The 19419-nt window shown below is 41.6% G+C and overlaps 1 protein-coding gene across 3 annotated transcripts in view; it reads right to left on the bottom strand.

Annotated features, from left to right (window-relative positions):
- Positions 1 to 19419, bottom strand: part of LOC115132385 (spermatogenesis-associated serine-rich protein 2-like) — a 54055-nt gene that overhangs the window by 7588 nt on the left and 27048 nt on the right. For 2 of the 3 annotated variants that reach the window (XM_065020810.1, XM_029664981.2), the window contains exons 2-5: positions 17932 to 18269; positions 14502 to 14581; positions 1908 to 2016; positions 1716 to 1765 (exon numbers count right to left, since the gene is read on the bottom strand). In XM_065020810.1, coding sequence (XP_064876882.1) covers positions 1716 to 1765; positions 1908 to 2016; positions 14502 to 14581; positions 17932 to 17956 — 264 coding nt within the window. In that variant the 5' untranslated portion in view covers positions 17957 to 18269. Of the gene's footprint in view, positions 1 to 1715; positions 1766 to 1907; positions 2017 to 14501; positions 14582 to 16308; positions 16402 to 17931; positions 18270 to 19419 lie in introns of all 3 variants that reach the window. The other variant, XM_029664982.2, reaches the window with a different exon arrangement.

The raw sequence follows: 19419 nt of genomic DNA, 5'->3' as shown, positions 1-19419 counted from the left end.
ATAACGCTCATTCCTTCGACGATAAACGCAAATCCGACCATCACCTCTGGTGAGAACAAACCGCGACTCGTCAGTGAAGAGCACTTTTTGCCAGTCCTGTCTGGTCCAGCGATGGTGGGTTTATGCCCATAGGCGAAGTTGTTGCCGATGATGTCTGGTGAGGACCTGCCTTACAACAGGCCTACAAGCACTCAGTCCAGCCTCTCTCAGCCTATTGCAGACAGTCTGAGCACTGATGGGGGGATTGTGTGTTCCTGGTGTAACCCAGGCAGTTGTCATCCTGTACCTGTTCCACAGGTGTGATGTTTGAATTTACCGATCCTGTGCAGGTGTTACACGTGGTCTGCTACTGCGAGGATGATCAAATGTCCGTCCTGTCTCCCTGTTGCGCTGTCTCAGGTGTCTCGCAGTACAGACAATGAAATGTATTGCCCTGGCCACATCTGCAGTCCTCATGCCTCCTTGCAGCATGCCTAAGGCACGTTCACGCAGATGAGCAGGGACCCTGGGCATCTTTCTTTTAGTGTTTAGTAGAAATGCCTCTAGTGTGGCCTCCCGGGTGGTGCAGTGGTCTAGGGCACTGCATTGCAGTGCTAGCTGTGCCACCAGATACTCTGGGTCCGGGAGGTCCATGGGGCCACGCACAATTGGCCTAGCGTCGTCCGGGTTAGGCCGGTAGGGATATCCTTGTCTCATCGCGCACCAGCGACTCCTGTGGTGGGCCGGGCGCAGTGGACGCTAACCAGGTCGCCAGGTGCACGGTGTTTCCTCCAACACATTGGTGCGGCTGGCTTCCGGGTTGGATGCGCGCTGTGTTAAGAAGCAGTGCGGCTTGGTTGGGTTGTGTTTCGGAGGACACGTGACTTTTGACCTTCGTCTCTCCCGAGCACGTACGAGCCCATAATGTTGTAGCGATGAGACAAAATGAGACAAGATAGTAACTACTAACAATTACATACCACGAAATTGGGGAGACAATTCAAAAAAGAAAAAGAAATACCTCTAGTGTCCTGTTTTTATAACTGTGTGACCTTAATTACCTACCATCTGTAAGCTGTTAGTGTCTTAACGACCGTTCCACAGGTGCATGTTCATTACTTGTTTATGGTTCATTGAACAAGCATGGGAAACCGTGTTTAAACTTTACAATGAAGATCTGTGAAGTTATTTGGATTTTTACTAATTATCTTTGAAAGACAGGATCCTGAAAAAGGGATTTTTTTGTTGTTGTTGCTTAGTTTAGCTATGGTTGAGCAGAATGTAGGTCCTCATGACAGACAATAGATATGTTCAGCTTGAGCTGCTGACTTCAAAGCAAAATGGGAGATAGGTGACAACAAAACAGATTATCTGGGACTGATGTTGAAAATTTGTGTGAGCTAGAAACTCTATAGTGAAATGCAGCCGATGATTATTTGTTCAATGTATTTTTACTCATCTCTATCCAAATAAACTAAACATACATTTCCTATGACTAGCATTTACAGTTCAAAGTTAAGTGGATTTAAAGTAAGTGTTTTGTTGCTCAAAGTCTGGATTGGTCTGTCACTGGAAGTATATCCTTTGAACTTGTTTTTAAAAAGTGTTGTCTCATAATCCTGTGAGGGCCAGGCCATACTTAAAATGTCATGACACATAATACATTTCATTCATACTCATGTGGCCCTTTCATAGAGAATGCAATACCCTGAAGTAAAGGACAAAGTTAAGGTTACCTTCTTTTTACCAGTTACATTCCACTCCTTCAAGATATCAATGGCACTACCTGAAGGGAAAATGAAGTAATTGTGAGTTAATAAGAATGCTCTCTTTCCATAACAGCCTGTATTGACATGCAGACAATGTTGCAGATTATCAAGTTTTAAATACTCATAAAAAAAAAAAAGATCACTATGGCATTCCCATACCTTCTAGGAAAGCCTGGACGGCCTTATCAACGCAGTTCTCAAAGTGCTGCAACACCAGAACTATCTCATTGTTGCTTTTGTTGGGAACAACGGCCCTGACGGCACTAATCTGTGAAGAGAACGAATAAGAGAGAATGATCTGGCAAATTAAGGAAAATATTTAGCATAGTGATACATATCCCAAGGCCCTGGGGCCTCATTTCTAAATGTTGCGTTTTTACAACATACCATACAACATGTGTGCGCCAGTTTACATAGAAGTTGGCATTTATAAAATCTGAACTTGTCGTGATAATGTGCTTAATTTTGTGCAAACTTTAGACGATACGTACACACTATAACTAGTGGTTGTATTCCAAGTAAAATAATTAGACTTAAGAATGTATTTCCTATTTTATAGGAAGAATAAATTCCTTACCTTTTCTGTCCGTGATGGGTTCATATTTTCGAAGTAGCCATAGGCCTATATCAAATTACCATACACATCTCTTGTTTAATTGGGCCTAGTAAATAGATCTACCCTCATAGATATCCTAACCAACCTGCCCTCCAAATACACCTCTGCTGTCTTCAACCAGGATCTCGGCGATCACTGCCTGCGTCCGTAATGGGTCTGAGGTCAAACGACCACCCCTCATCACTGTCAAACGCTCCTAAAACACTTCAGCGAGCAGGCCTTTCTAATCGACCTGGCCCGGGTATCCTGGAAGGATATTGACCTCATGCAATATGCAACTTTTCAGGGAAGTTAGGAACCAATATACACAGGCAGTTTGGAAAGCAAAGACTAGCTTTTTCAAACAGAAAATTGCATCCTGTAGCACAAACTTCAAAAAGTTCTGGGACTAAAGTCCATTGAGAATAAGAACACCTCCTCCCAGCTGCCAAATGCATTGAGGCTAGGAAACACTGCCACCACCAATAAATCCACAATCATTTAGAACTTCAATAAGCATCTCTACAGCTGGGCCATGCTTTCCACCTGCTACCCCTACCCTGGTCAACAGCCCTGCACTCCCTACAGCAACTTGCGCAAGCCTCCCCATTTCTCTTTCACCCAAATCCAGATAGCTGATGTTCTGAAAGAGCTGCAAAATCTGGACCACTACAAATCAGCCGAGCTAGACAATGTGGACCCTCTTTTTCTTAAATTATCTGCGAAATTGTTGCAACCCCTATTACTAGCCTGTTCAACCTCTCTTTCATATCGTCTGAGATCCCCAAAGATTGGAAAGCTGCCGCGATCATCCCCCTCTTCAAAGGGGGAGACACTTTAGACCCAAACTGCTACAGACCTATGTCTATCCTACCCTGCCTTTCTAAAGTCTTCATAAGCCAGGTTAACAAACAGATCACCGACCATTTCGAATCCCACCGTACCTTCTCCACTATGCAATCTGGTTTCCGAGCTGGTAATGGGTGCACTTCAGCCACGCTCAAGGTCCTAAACGATATCATAACCGCTATCGATAAGGGACAATACTGCGCAGCTGTATTCATCGACCTGGCCAAGGCTTTCAACTCTGTCAATCACCACAATCTTGTCGGCAGACTCAACAGCCTTGATTTCTCAAATGACTGCCTCGCCTGGTTCACCAACTACTTCTCAGATAGAGTTCAGTGTGTCAAATCGGAGGGCCTGTTGTCCGGACTTCTAGCAGTCTCTATAGGGGTGCCACAGGGTTCAATTGTCAGGCCAACTCTTTTCTCTGTATACATCAATTATCTCGCTCTTGCTGCTGGTGATTCTCTGATCCACCTCTATGCAGACGACACCATCCTGTATACTTCTGGCCCTTCTTTGGACACGGAGTTAACTAACCTCCAGACAAGCTTCAATGCCATTACAACTCTCCTTCTGTGGCCTCCAACTGCTCTTAAATGCAAGTAAAACTAAATGCATGCTCTTCAACCGATCGCTGCCCACCCCTGCCTGCCCGGCCAGCATCACTACTCTGGACGGTTCTGACTTAGAATATGTGGACAACTACAAATACCTAGGTGTCTGGTTAAACTGTAAACTCTCCTTCCAGACTCGCATTAAGCATCTACAATCCAAAATGAAATTTATAATCTGCTTCCTATTTCGCAACAAAGCATCCTTCACTCATGCTGCCAAACATACCCTCGTAAAACTGACTATCCTATCGATCCTTGACTTCAGCGATGTCAGCTACAAAATAGCCTCCAACACTCTACTCAGCAAATTGGATACAATCTATCACAGTGCCATCCGTTTTGTCACCAAAGCCCCATATACTACCCACCACTGGGACCTGTATGTTCTCATTGGCTGGCCCTCGCTTCATATTCGTCGCCAAACCCACTGGCTCCAGTTCATCTATAAGTCTTTGCTAGGTAAAGTCCCGCCTTAGCTCACTGGTCACCATAACAGCACCCACCCGTAGGACGCGCTCCAGCAGGTATATTTCACTGGTCACCCCCAAAGCAAATTCCTCCTTTGGCCACCTTTCCTTCCAGTTCTCTGCTGCCAATGACTGGACCGAACTGCAAAAGTCACTGAAGCTGGAGACTCATATCTCCCTCAATAACTTTAAGCACCAGCTGTCAGAGCAGCTTATGGGCTATTTACAGATGGAATATTTACAGATTGGCTATCTGTAAATAGCCCATCCAACTACCCCAGCACCATACTGTATTTATTTTGCTCCTTTGCACCCCTCTACTTGCACACTCATCTTCTGCACATCTCTCACTCCAATGTTTAATTGCTATATTGTAATTATTTTGCCACTATGGCCTATTTTTTTGCCTACCTACCTCATTTGCACACACTGTATATAGACTTTTCTATTGTATTATTGACTGTTTTTCTTTATTCCATGTGTAACTCTGTGTTGTTGTTTGTGTCGCACTGCTTTGCTTTATCTTGGCCAGGTCGCAGTTGTAAATGAGAACTTGTTCTCACCTAGCCTACCTGGTTAAATAAAGGTGAAAAAAAATATTAAAAATAGGCTACATGCATTTAAAAAAATTCTGTATGCGAGCCCATAGGCAGTGTGGTTTATATAGGCTACACTGTCTAATTAAACAGACAGATTATATTTTATATTGAAGTATGTACTGCAATTCACAGGCAATACCACATATTTTAGGTTGGGGGGAAAAGTTGATGCAAAACATGTTCAAACATTCTGCTGACAGGTGGACAACAATTAGTTTCTGAAAGAAAAAAACAATGTCCATCACATTCCTTCGCCAAATAAAGCATAAGTTACTGCAAACAATTACACTGGTAACGTATGTAAAATATTTGACAATATGGGTAGACTATAATATTGCTGTTCGATAGGAGCACAGAGTGCTTAAGTATCTATACCAAGGCAGGAGATTGTGTTTCTATCTATTGATAAAATATTCAACAACAATTCATCTTTTGCATAGATGTGTCCGCTGCAGTCATTTAACTGTGGCACTGCCACAACGGAAATAAAAATATCAAACAATATTTCTGTCGAGACTAACTTTGAAGATGCTATAACAGTCGACATGTACTTTTCCTCTGCAAACAAAACAAGTAATGAATAGAAAAAACAACCCCATAGTAGAACAGTATTTATAGTGAGCTAAAATATAAATGCAACAATTTTACTGAGTTACAGTTCATATAAGGAAATCAGTCAATTGAAATGAATTCATTTAGGCCCTAATCTATGGATTTCACATGACTGAGCAGGGGGTGGGCATAGGCCCAGCCAATCAGAATGAGGTTTCCCCCACAAAAAGGTCTTTATTACAGACAGAAATACTACTCGGTTTCATCAGCTGTCTGGATGGCTGGTCTCAGATCCCACAGGTAAAGAAGCCAGGTGTGGAGGTCCGTACATACTGCCAAATTCTCTAAAACGATGTTGGAAGCGGCTTATGGTAGAGAAATCAACATTCAATTCTCTGGCAACAGCTCTGGTGAACATTCCTGCAGTCAGAGCCGGTCCTGACCTCCCTGGGGCCCTAAGCAAAACCTGTGAGCCATGTAAACCATTTTCCATGCTGTTCCCACATGCTTCAAGAGGGCCACTATTATTGTTCCTGTTCTCAAGAAAGCTAAGGTAACTGAGCTAAATGACTATCGCCCCGTAGCACTCACTTCCGTCATCATGAAGTGCTTTGAGAGACTAGTCAAGGATCATATCACCTCCACCCTACCGGACACCCTAGAACCACTCCAATTTGCTTACCGCCCCAATAGGTCCACAGACAACGCAATCACACCGCCCTAACCCATCTGGACAAGAGGAATACCTATGAAATAATGCTGTTTATCAACTACAGCTCAGCATTTAACACCATAGTACCCTCCAAACTCGTCATTAAGCTCGAGACACTGGGTCTCGACCCCGCCCTGTGCAACTGGGTCCTGGACATTCTTACGGGCCACCCCCAGGTGGTGAGGGCAGAAAACATCTCCACCCTGCTGATCCTCAACACTGGGGCCCCACAAGCGTGCGTTCTCAGCCCTCTCCTGTACTCCCCTGTACTCACCCATGACTGCGTGGCCATGCACACCTCCATCTCATCAAGTTTGCAGATGACACTACAATGGTAGGCTTGATTACCAACAACGACGACGACGTGACGGCCTACAGGGAGGAGGTGAGGGCCCTCGGAGTGTGGTGTCAGGAAAATAACCTCACATTCAACGTCAACAAAACAAAATAGATGAGCGTGGACTTCAGGAAACAGCAGAGGGAGCACCCCCCTATCCACATCGACGGGACAGTAGTAGAGAAGGTGGAAAGTTTTAAGTTCCTCGGCGTACACATCACGGACAAACTGAAATGGTTCACCCACACAGACAGAATGGTAGAAGGCGCAACAGCGCCTCTTCAACCCCAGGAGGCTGAAGAAATTTGGCTTGTCACCAAAAACACTCAAACTTTTAGATGCACAATCGAGAGCATCCTGTTGGGCTGTATCACCGCCTGGTACGGCAACTGTCCCGCTCACAACCGCAAGGCTCTCCAGAGGGTAGTGAAGTCTGCACATTGCATCACCGGGGCAAACTACCTGCCCTCCAGAACACCTACACCACCCGATGTCACAGGAAGGCCAAAAAGATCATCAAGGACAACAACCACCCGAGCCACTGCTTGTTCACCATAATCCAGAAGACGAGGTTAGTACAGGTGCAAAGCTGGGACCGAGAGAATGAAAAGAGCTTCTATCTCAAGGCCATCACTGTTAATGATGGCTGTTTGAGTGGCTGCTGCCAACATACTGACTCAAATCTCTAGCCACTTTAATAATTAAAAATTGGATGTAATAAACATAATGTACATATTCTTATTCATTCCTTTACACTTGTGTGTATAAGATAGTTGTGAAATTGTTAGATTACTTATTAGATATTACTGCTGTTACACACGCCTCTATGAAGAGGGGACGCAACACCCTGCTACTCAACTCTCCGTGAAGTGAAAGGGGTAAGGACTGTAGGTGCGAGTAAGGATGACAAAAGGCAGAGAATTGTACCGTTTACAAGGAATTTATTCCGTCACACAGTAATTTTGGGGAAAAGGGGCTGGACGGCACCAAAGCAAAGAAAGTAAATATTAAAGCCTCCTCTCCTACCATACCTGCCTACCCACTACTTACCTAACAAAACACCACCTGGTGCCCTAACCAAAATACAGGGGGTGGTCCGCCCAGGTCTTACCTAGTGTGCCTAGACAGTGACTATACTACAGGTATGTGCCTAAGCACTCTCTTGGTGCCTACCCCTTCCCCCCTGGGAACAAATTAAACAGAATAACACAAACAATTTCAATAATCAAAACACTACATCCTATTGACACATAGACATAACCAATCAGCTCCCTCAGCAACAACTAACATAGTACATACCAAATCTCTTTCTGAGAAACAACCAAAATATGCTATAACCCTCAGCAATCACTCTCAGCAGTGATCTTTCTCTCAGCAATGACCTCCCAGCAATAATCTCTCTTCTGAACAGAACACTGGCTTTTATATAGCTTCAAAAGGCATTTGTAATAGGAGACAGCTGCGTCCTGACGAGGGGGAGGGGTCAGCTCTCCAATTAGCCATGAAGTCGACCAATCAAATACAATCTTAAAATGTTACTAAGTGTGCAAACATTTGAATTTAAATCTTACCATCAAAATATTCCTCTTCTGCACTGAGGCAAAATCATCAATGTCATCATCATAGGACATGTTTCCCCACGTCATGATGTATGCTCATGATGGCCAGACCACTCAAACATTCCTGTGACATGGAAGACCTCAGGAAGCTTTTCATTTTGAAAATCTCCTCTGCCGATGCTACTGTTACTGGTAGGGCGACTGCAATTCTTAGTGCTATCCAAAAGGTTAGGAAAGAGTTCCTCCAGGTTTTTCTTACAGAGAAAGGAAAGCAGCTCAAAAAGGCAGTCATCTTATCTGATGGCAGATCAGGTCAATTCTGAATCTTGTGTGCCAGATTCATTCCACTGATGTCACAGTCATCTCTGTTTTCAACTTCCATGCAGTGGGCCTTTAAAATACTCCCTGGACATCTGAGAGGCAGTGCAGCACTCCATATTTAATTTTCACCTGGTTGAGTGTTTCAAATCTCTCATCCATTGATATCACAGCAGAGTCGACCACAATGTTAAAGTAGTTGACTTCAAGGTTTTTCAGTGCAGCAGTCACTGGTTCATTAGGACATGCAAAGCTGAAATGCCTCCTGCTGTTTCTCAGTCTTTTCTCTTTCAGATCAGCCTCCACATGGATTTCTTCACAACGCTTTTGGCTGTTGTCAGGGGCTCAGACAATCCAGTTTCCCCGTATGTAGTGAGGGAGGCCTTTGCATTTGAGATTAAATTCACTGCGATATTCAACTGCATTGAGGCGGATTGGAGGAGCTTGTTCACCTTGTTTGTCATTGTCAGTATCTCGCACCATACGACACAGCAAATCAAGAAGCCGTAGTACCCAACTTCCTCTGTAAGTGCTTCTGCCTCCACTTTGGCCACAGGATCGTTGATCGTCTGTCTGGCTTCCAGTAATGCCTCCCGAACCTCAGAAGCCTGATACCTGATTGCATGAACAGTTTGGAGCCTACTCTCCCATCTTGTGTCACTCCATGACCTCACAGTTATGTTCACATGTTTCTTCAAAACAATCCATCTTTGTGTGGCAGCTGAAAAGGTGAAGAGCTTTTGCACATGCCCAAAAAACCCAACTGCATCTTTTAAAGATTTGGCAGCATCTGCAATGACAAGGTTTAGAGTAGGTGCTCCACATGAGACGAACACAGCTCTGGGATTTTTTTTTCAGCAGTCTGGCTTGTACTCCTTGGTGCTTGCCCTTCGTGTTGACCCCATTATCATAAGCTTGTCCTCTGCAATCTTCAAATGGAATCTTGAGCTCATTCAGCTTATCTAAGACGACAGTGGACAGATTGAAGCCGGTTGTAACCTCAACATTCACAAAGCCAAGGAAGTGCTCCTTGATCTCTGGCTTTCCCTTTAAAGCTACACTTCTCAGAATAATGGACATTTGCTCCTGGTGACTAATGTCAGGTGTACAGTCCAAGATAATGGAGAAGTACTTAGAGTCTCTTACTTGATTCACTATTGCTTTCAGAATCTTGTCACTCACAATCTGTATCAGCTCATTCTGTGTGTGCCTCCCAAGGTAATGAGCATGTGTTTCTTCATCTTTAATTTTGCTGAAATGATTTTCCATAGCGGGGTCAAATTTGACCAGTAATTCAACCTCTTTTAGGAAGTTTCCATTATCTGGTTGGAAGAGTTTGTCTGATGAACCCCTGACTGCTAGGTTTCTTTCAGCCAGAGACTGGGTGGTACTTATTAAATGTGTAAGGACATCCCACAATTCCTTTCCTTCAGCCTCAAATGGTAATTGGTATCTGGTCAAGAGTCTGTCCCCGACTTAGGCGCAGATCAAGTTCTCTCCACTTAATCATATTGTTTGTGTTCAGGACTACCCTCATGGTGTTTCAGAATGGTGTTGATATTTGACCAGTCATTCACACCTTCCTTTATTATTTTGTAGAAAAGAGCTTACAGCAAAAACAATACACAGCGTTGTTTTTGATTGAGTATGAAAGCCAGCTCCTGGTAATCTTTTCCCCATTTGACAGCTGTCTCTGTAATATGCCTGAATGGAAACCTCTTCTAGACTTGTCTTTACGGTACAAAAAATCCAGTCCTGGTTGGAATGGACCTCTGCCCACTAACTCAGTCCTCATAAAGTCTGTTAAGATTGGGGCCAATCTGCTGGGTCATTTGGTGGAGCAGCAACTGTTCTATTAGGGTCCGAGTTGCTGTACACCTCTGGTTGTGCTAGTACTGGCTGAGGCTGCCTGTACTTCACCTGGGTCTGTGTTAGTATTTGCTGAAGCCAGCTGTACTGGGTCTGTGTCAGTACTTACTGGGTCTGTGTTAGTATTTGCTGAGGTTGGATGTGGATCAACAGAGTCTGTGCTTGTACTGGCTGATGATCCAGCATCTCCTCTACTGACAAACTTAAGCACCATAGCACCTGTAAATTATCGATAACAATATTATTCATTTTATCAGCTGCATCAAGTCCATTCCAACTGGCTCCCCCAGATTTCCATTTATACATTTTCAAATATACAATACTATGGCTTGGCTGAATAGTTGATGGTTATTATTTACTGAGAGATGTGCATCCATATTGCCCAGTTTGCTCAGCTAATCAACATTTAAAATGCAATATATAAATCAATAGTCAATGTCAATCCATTGCTTTCCATCTTGCATTAGTCCAGAGTTGTAACTAAATCTTGACTGTGAGACTAGATAATCATTGTCTTGTTTTAAAATGACGTGCGCCTATGAGGAGTGCCATCACACTCATATATTGTCTGGACTGGAAAGCGCAAGTTTCATTTCGTGCATGTTCACACGCAACGTGGTTATCTTTTCCGAGCTGCAGTTTATAAACACCATTGTCATTTATCAAATGTAATAAATAGTTGTATTTCACTCACTTTTGTCAGGCACAAATTCACAGAACACAGCCCTGGAAGTGGCTGGAGAGCAAGCAAGACAGACAGACCAAGAGATGCACTGCCCAGTTAGGTTAGCAAGACAGACTAAAGAGATGCACTGCAAGCTAGCACATCAACTTAACGTTACTGTTATTTGCCGACATCAAACTTGGAGAGGAGAAAACAGGTTTACCTGATTGCTGTTCCCGCAATTCACTAATGGTGTTTTTTCTTTCTTTCTCTTTTCGTGACCAGAAGGATAGTTCCGCTTCATCCTCTCATCCAAGTTGTAAACATTGACACCCGCTTTGACACGGGGGGAGGGAGGTGGGGCCCTTGCGTAATTTGCGGGGCCCTATGCAACTTGCGTAGTGAGCGTATAGGGCCGCCTGGCTCTGCCTGCAGTCAGCATGCCAATTGCTTGCTCCCTCAAAACTGAAGACATCTGTGGCATTGTGTTGTGACAAAACAGCACATTTGTGGCATTTTGTCACAAACACAAGGTGCACCTGTGTATTGATCATGCTGTTTAATCAGCTTCTTGATATGCCATACCTGTCAGGTGGATGGATATCTTGCCAAGGAGAAATGCTCACTGACAGGGACGTAAACAAATTTGTGCACAACTTTTTGTTTGCATGGAACATTCCTAGCATCTTATTTCAGCTCATGAAACCAATACTTTACATGTTGCGTTTATATTTTTGTTCAGAATATTTACCTAGTTGGCTTGTTGTTGTGTGCTCTATGCGAGATAGGCATTCCTCAATTATATTCCTAAAATATTCCTTCAATTTAAGAGCACTATAGGAAACATGCATTTTGACAAGCAGTCAATGCACAACAATTCTTGTAATCACTGGGAAACTACAGTTTTAATGGGCTTTGTTACGAGGCAGTGGTGGAAAAAGTTCCCAATTGTCAAACTTGAGTTAAGTTAGGGAAGTGCTTCCCCTGTGGGAATCGAATTTGCGGAAATTTCAAGTGCACCGCGCATAGTTTATGATAAAAATCAAAATTTCATAAAAATTGACATCCAATATACCAAATTAAAGCTACACTCGTTGTGAATCTATCCACCAAGTCAGATTTGTAAAATGCTTTTCGGGGAAAGCATGAGACGCTATTATCTGTACCATGCAGCCTCACATACTGCAACGTCACAAAACGACAGATTTTTCGTTAGCGCTCGCAAACGAAAAGGCTGAAATAAAATATAAAATATTCCTTACCTTTGACGAGCTTCATTCTTGGCACTCCTAGATGTCCCATAAACATCATTTAGGGTCTTTTTTCGATTAAATCGGTCCATATATAGCCTAGATATCGAGCTAGGAATACCTTGGAATTAGAGGAAAAAATTTGCATTTCATAACGTAACGTCATTTTTTAAAATGCCAAAAGTCGACGATAAACTTTCACAAAACACTTCGAAATACTTTTGTAATGCAACTTTAGGTATTAGTACACGTTAATAAGCGATAAAATACCTCAGGAGGCGGTGTGAAATCGTTAGCTTGTCCGTGGAGAAAAAGATGTTTGGAAATGGTCGTCCCAAAATCTGGGCGGTGCCAGTAGGAAAGTAGTTCCCTTGTTTGGGTTAGACCAAGAATCAATTGCGAAACTAATGACGTAACTCTAGACAGCATGGGGAAGCTGTAGCCAATGAGAACTCGGCTCTATTTAATTCCATTCGCTGTTAACAATTGTCTGTAGTCGCGGAAGGATATATGTTTCCATTTTCAGCGAACAGATTTTCATGCACTTTTCGATGGAACGCTAGTTCTGTAAATGCCACAGGCGTGATTTAAACCGTTTTGGAAAGGTCTGAGTGTTTTCTATCCATACACACTAACCACATGCATATGCTATATTCCTGGCATGAATAGCAGGGCGCTGAAATGTTGCGCGATTTTTACAAAAAAGCTGCGAAAAGTAGCGACTTCCTTAACAAGTTTTAAAGTAATACGATACCTTAATAGAAAATGACTCAAGTAAAAGTCACGTCATCCAGTAAAATACTACTGGAGTAAAAGTCTAAAAGTATTTGGTTTTAAATATACTTAAGTATCAAAAGTTATATTAAGCAAACTAGACGGCTCCATTTTCTTGTTTATTTATTAGCCTGGGCACACTACAACACTCAAACATAATTTACAAAAGAAAGCATGTGTTTAGTGAGTCCGCCAGATCAGAGGCAGTAGGGATGACCAGGGATATTCTCTTGATAAGTGTGTGAATTGGACCATTTTCCTGTCCTGCTAAGCATTCAAAATGTAATAAGTACATTTGGGTGTCAGGGAAAAATGTATGGAGTGAAAACTACATTATTTTCTTTAGGAATGTTGTTGTCAAGTATAAATACAAAAGTACAGATACTGCAAAACAATTGCTTAGTATTTTTACACCACTGAAAAGAGAGCGATCTCAGATTTTCTCCTAAATATGCGTGACCTGCACCATTTTAAACCAAGAGTTTTAGCAGTTTCATAATTAAGCAGGTTACCCAATTTTCCCTGAGTGCATAGGGAAGAGTAGGGCTAAATGTAACATGGGTCAATTGTAGGGTAACTTGGGGTAAAAAAAAAAAAATGCCACCCTAGCTCAAAATAATTTTTGGGGAGTGATGGGGCAGATTACATTTTTTGTTGAGCAAGAGAAGTGGCAACCAGGGAAAGTGTTTGGGGGGAGGGGGGATTGTGACAAAGTGGTTTATGTGAGAAGTACAGGCAGAGGCCGTGTAACCCAAGTGACCCTAACAGGTAGACAGACCTACATTCTATTTACTGTGTTTATGCAAGTTTTATAGGACATCAAATTAATAAATAGGATACTAACTAGTTAAAATACTACATTTGGGATCTAGGCAATTTACCCAATTTATTTATTTCTAGCCACTATGCTGCATTAATTGGGCTACAGGTGATAATGCTTATTGCATACCTGATAATATGGATCATACATAGGCTATATGCATGGACCAATATGTTAAAATAACCTTTACATCCTTTCCCCGCCACTGCATTTTTGTTTTCTCCAGAGGAAACACTAGGCTGTAGCATTTACTTTTAAATTGTTTTGAATATATCATTAATCTTGCAGAATGCAAGGACAGTGTATGGCACTCGCTATAGTCAGCATGCACATTTAAATAGAAAAAGTCATGGCAAAATATCAAAACATTCCACCCACACCTACACAGAATTGTGATCAAATTAACCATTGCTTTTTATTTTTAGAAACTTCCATAGACTATTTTTTGTATAATTTGGAACTATTTGAATTAAAGGGTGTTATTGTCACCATAGTGAATGATGCCATTTTTCAGGCGAGGCTATAATCCTAGTTCATACACACCGTTTTAGGAAGGCTTTATAATGGAAAACATGCATGTGTATGGTATGCGCCATGTTTATAAATCTCAATATTTTTTAGACGTACATATTCTTTTTTACTGTGAAATTTACACAACAGATATAAAAAGAGGCCCATCCTAGCAAAACTGGAATTGTATTCAAATCAATGCAATTGGAATGTACTCAAACCTAGAGAGAAATCTTTTGGTGTATGATCCTTTTCAGTCCTTACCTTCTCCTTCATTCTCTCAAAGGTCCCTCCCTGGGACATAACCATTTTCAAGTTAGTGTCGAACACCATACCATAAGTATCTGGGGGGGAAAGAGAGAAAAGATTGCTTGAAAAAATAAATGTGGATTTGGAATCTCAGTTTTTTGCTGGACCTAGGTCTATTTGCAAAACAAATTGTAAATGCATAAGCACATAATTTGTTCAAACAAAGATCTCCTCATACCTAGTCATTCCTGTACATTCAAAGGTATTTGTGTTGAAAGTCAACCATGGCTGAGAACACAGGGATTGTCATAAATCATGTGGAACAGACGACAGGAAGACTTGGACATTTCCTTACTGGGTGAATAATGAGAAGATGCTTGCTTGATGACCTCTTAAGTAAAATATGCACTTGTTTTACAACTTTTTTAATAAGGTGCTTGAGGACTAGGCCTAAAGATTTTACATCACTACTATGGGCTTTATTTAGGATAGAACCAAAAATAACTAACCCTAGAGAAATGAAACTTGTCTTCAGAAATCTTAGCATCTGGACTGGCCCAAAATGATCTGAGATCTGCATTGAATTTGAACCGGTTATAACGGATGTACAGTTCTAGAAACAGAATGAGTCAGCAAAGCAGGGGTTTACGCATCAGACGGATAAGAATACCGCCCTAAACAAAATAAGCTCAATAAGATGAGAAACAGATGGGTTGCTGCAACCCAAAGACATGTGGCATGAGCAAAAAATGCCAGAGGACAGTTTTGCAGTACTCTGCAACAGCCTTAATGGATGGCTTTATTTCAGAAAGTTCATGAAATAGCCTAACTTTATCTTAGAAAAGTTTTAACCTTTAAAAGGGTATATACTATCCAATGTGGACTGCATGAATGTCAGTTCAAATTGCTGTCCATCTCTCTCAACTATTGTGTTTGAAAGGATCCATTCTACACGCAATAAGATGTCTTGGAATGTATCCTTTCCAAAAGCGGTTCTGGCCAAAAGCAGCAGTGGCAACGATGTTTGGTTGGCCAAAAGCAGGGGTGGCAACGATGTTTGGTTGGCCAAAAGCAGCAGTGGCAACGATGTTTGGTTGGCCAAAAGCAGCAGAGGCAACGATGTTTGGTTGGCCAAAAGCAGCAGAGGCAACGATGTTTGGTTGGCCAAAAGCAGCAGAGGCAACGATGTTTGGTTGGCCAAAAGCAGCAGTGGCAAAGATGTTTGGTTGGCCAAAAGCAGCAGTGGCAACGATGTTTGGTTGGCCAAAAGCAGCAGTGGCAACGATGTTTGGTTGGCCAAAAGCAGCAGTGGCAACGATGTTTGGTTGGCCAAAAGCAGCAGTGGCAACGATGTTTGGTTGGCCAAAAGCAGCAGTGGCAACAATGTTTGGTTGGCCAAAAGCAGCAGTGGCAACGATGTTTGGTTGGCCAAAAGCAGCGGTGGCAACGATGTTTGGTTGGCCAAAAGCAGCAGTGGCAACGATGTTTGGTTGGCCAAAAGAAGCAGAGGCAACGATGTTTGGTCTGAGACAGTCAATGTTTTTTTTGTCTACAGTACAATAGCAGAGCAGGAAAATCTGATGGGACTTCCACCATGCAACCTCCAAATATTAAAATAGAAATTTTCCAGGAGTTCATAGCTTTGAGTAGGGACATCAAACGTTCAGCCCCTATGGACGCTCTTCTAGAGCACCTGGTTAAATTGTACAGAAAAAAAAAATCTCTAAATGGTTAAATTTGAAATGTGATTGGGGTATAAAAAAAATGCATTTGCTTTATTTAAAATCAACCCCTGAAACGTATCCAAAATGCTGCAGCCCACCTGGTATTCAACCTTCCATGTCACCCAGCTCTTCTGCACACTTCACTGGCTTCCAGGCAAAGCTCGCATCCACTTCAAGACCAAGGTATTTGCCTTTGGAGCAGTAAGAGGAACTGAGATATGCGTCTTAAAGATGAATGCACTAACTAAGACGCTCTGCAGAACAGTGTCTGCTAAATTACTAAAATGTAAATAAAGATATAATTATTTTGCCATATCTAATTAATGTATAATTACTCTACTTTCCATTGATGTGGACAGTAGGTGTTACTACATTACACAAGCTGATGTTTTGACAACATCAAATTGGGGGGGATTAAACATGCTTTTTACCTCAGATTGGTGATGTTACTACAAAAGTTTATAGTTAACACAATGACAAGAGACCCACTTGAAACAAAATGCAACACTTCAACATGTAGTTAGTAGTCTTCTTTAAAATTGTCCTCTAACCAGTGATGTACACATTGTTCCCAGATTCCTTGTTTTTTTTTTTAGCTGTTAGTTTTAACAGGATGTGGAACCTCATCTCCCACCTCTTGCGAATTTGATTTCAACGGCATAATCGATAGGAGGGATTGAGAAAAAAATTGCATTAGTGTTTCTGTTCTGGTGGCCCCCGTATCAAAATGCAACATTCCAAAAAGTACCTGACTATTCTGCAGGTTGCCCTCCAACCAGTGATGTAAAAATATATCCAGTTCCCATGTGGTTGAGTTGTGGGGTTTTCAACAGCGCATAAACATGAGTCCAAAAACGTGCTGTGAATGATTTATTTTGATGATATAGGCCTACCAGAAATCACCAAAACAGGTTTGCCCTGCCTACTATGAGATGAGTCTATGGCCTAAACAGACCCACTTGATTAAATCGCATGTCAATTTGTTGAGTGCTGCTTATTTAGTCTGATGCCAGCTCTGTGTGCTATCATATCAACTCCTTGTCATGCCAAATATGATGTGCCAATTAATGTTTGGCATGACAAGGAGTTGACATGACCAAACATATCTAGGGCTAGGCTACTGCTTCTTGCAGGGAGATACAGCAACACAAGTTAGAGCAGCAGATGAAACTTCCACCATTTACAAACATTTATTTAGGAGGACACCATCACTAGGTCAAGGGAGGGCCTATAAAAATGTGTCCCGATTGACATAAGTGTCTTTGAGAATCAGCTTCACACATTTAATGGTGCACAATGCAGAAATCTCTCCACCATTTCCTGGTTGCTAAAATTGTAATAGTTTGCCTAATTTCAGTTTGTGACAAAACAAGCAAGTATAGTGTAGAGAATCATTGTACCATGTAAACCGCTGTGAAATATATTTTCCATAACCAAAAATATTGTATTTTCAGCTGGTGTACAAAACTAAAAGACGTAAAGACGAAATTTAACGGGGAGCATAGAAATAGCGAACATAGAACAGATCTACCACTTCTTAGACTTGCTTTCAATGAAAATGAAAGATCTATAACTAAAATGTCTATGTGAATTTGGCCGAGGGTCGCCCAAAAAGTTACAATGCAACATTAAAATGCAGTCTAACACTGGTTATAGCATTTTCAATGCTCGTTTATCTGTTTTTAAAAACAAATAGCAGAGACGAATGACAGCATACATACCCTTCTGGCTGTTTTTCTTCGCCATGTTGTAACTCCACTAATCCAAAAAGTAAGTAGGTCACAGCTGATAAGTGCCCCAGAGTACAGCTCTTCAAGTCAAAAACAAATCAATAAAAACTATTTTCCAGATATTCCGTTTGAACTAGTTTTCTAAATGGAGACTTCAGCTCTTCATGTGTAGAAATGTTCCTCCTTGATTTCCCCTCAGACAGGATGCCAACAAAGGCTCACAAATCTGGCAGTGGGAGGGGTTAAAGGAGGCAGGGGCAGATCAGGCCTCCACCACTTCGGCTTGGATTCAACTTTTCTTCTCCGTTCTCCCCAAAGTTGATCCAATTCTTAAAAAATGAGACAGAAATAAGGTTACTGTCTTGGGTTGATGTCATAAGCAGAGAGGATTAGAAAGAGTTGCATGAGATGACCTAAGTGAACAGACAGAAAAAACATAGTAGTTCATAATTAATATTGCCTAACAAATGTACACAAAATAAAATGGTTGTAACATTTAGCATATTCAGAGAAGAACTATTACATTGGTGCTGTTAAGTCTATAACTAGACTATTCTAGGGAAAATGCCTTGAAATGTAGACGACAATGCATGTGCATTGTCTAGAACTGGAAATACTCATGCACGTTCACAAACTATTCCTTTGCTCAAAAGTCATAAAACGTGATGAAAAACAGATTTAAATAAATTACTCAGTCTGGGACATCCTTCTAGACACTCTGGACTCAATATTGTACATGGCAGCAGCATATTTTCAGTTTCGCTAAAATGCAGTCGAAGAAACCTTTTAATCATGATTTAGTTTAGTTCCTCTGGGTGAGTTAAACCTGACCTAGACATACGGCATGTGATGCAGTTTTAAAATAATTTAACTAAACTAATAACTATTAAACCCTCCAAAACAAATCATATGAAGGCCTACAAATCTTTGAGTACAGTTACATGCACTCAATAATACGTTTGTGGATAGCCAGATTAATAATGGTTAAAAACATTTTCATGCTTTGGAAGATGAACAATTTCTCCAATAATCCTGTCTACATGGACACATCTGAAATCAGGCTACCTGATGGGACTTAAATAAATGTAGAAAATCACCCATCAAAATAAACATTCTACCACAGCTACCATGTTATTTTTGCGAAGCCTATTCGATTCCGAGTTGGACATATAAAGTTTGCATGTGAAAACTATTTCTAAGATGCATACTTAGTTTTTCCCCCAAACTCACTTCACTATGTGCATTCAAATACACTTCTGGAACGCTGAGTAAGGTGTTTACATGTCCTAATAATTAGAAAGATTGCTCAGAAAAACAGGTGTTTCGATTTGAACTTTAAGCTGATTAAGATAAGCAGAGTAAGGCGTTTACGTGACCAACGTCATACTCGGCCATTTGCCATAATCAATTTAATATTGAATTAGTGTGAATGTAAACGTACTCTGAGATCATGTTGAATTTGTATTAGAGTAGGTAGTT

The sequence above is a fragment of the Oncorhynchus nerka genome, linkage group LG7 (assembly GCF_034236695.1).
Source record: "Oncorhynchus nerka isolate Pitt River linkage group LG7, Oner_Uvic_2.0, whole genome shotgun sequence".
Lineage (NCBI taxonomy): Eukaryota > Metazoa > Chordata > Actinopteri > Salmoniformes > Salmonidae > Oncorhynchus > Oncorhynchus nerka.
Note: the sequence above shows the minus strand (reverse complement) of the source record. Positions and strands in the feature narration are given on the sequence as shown.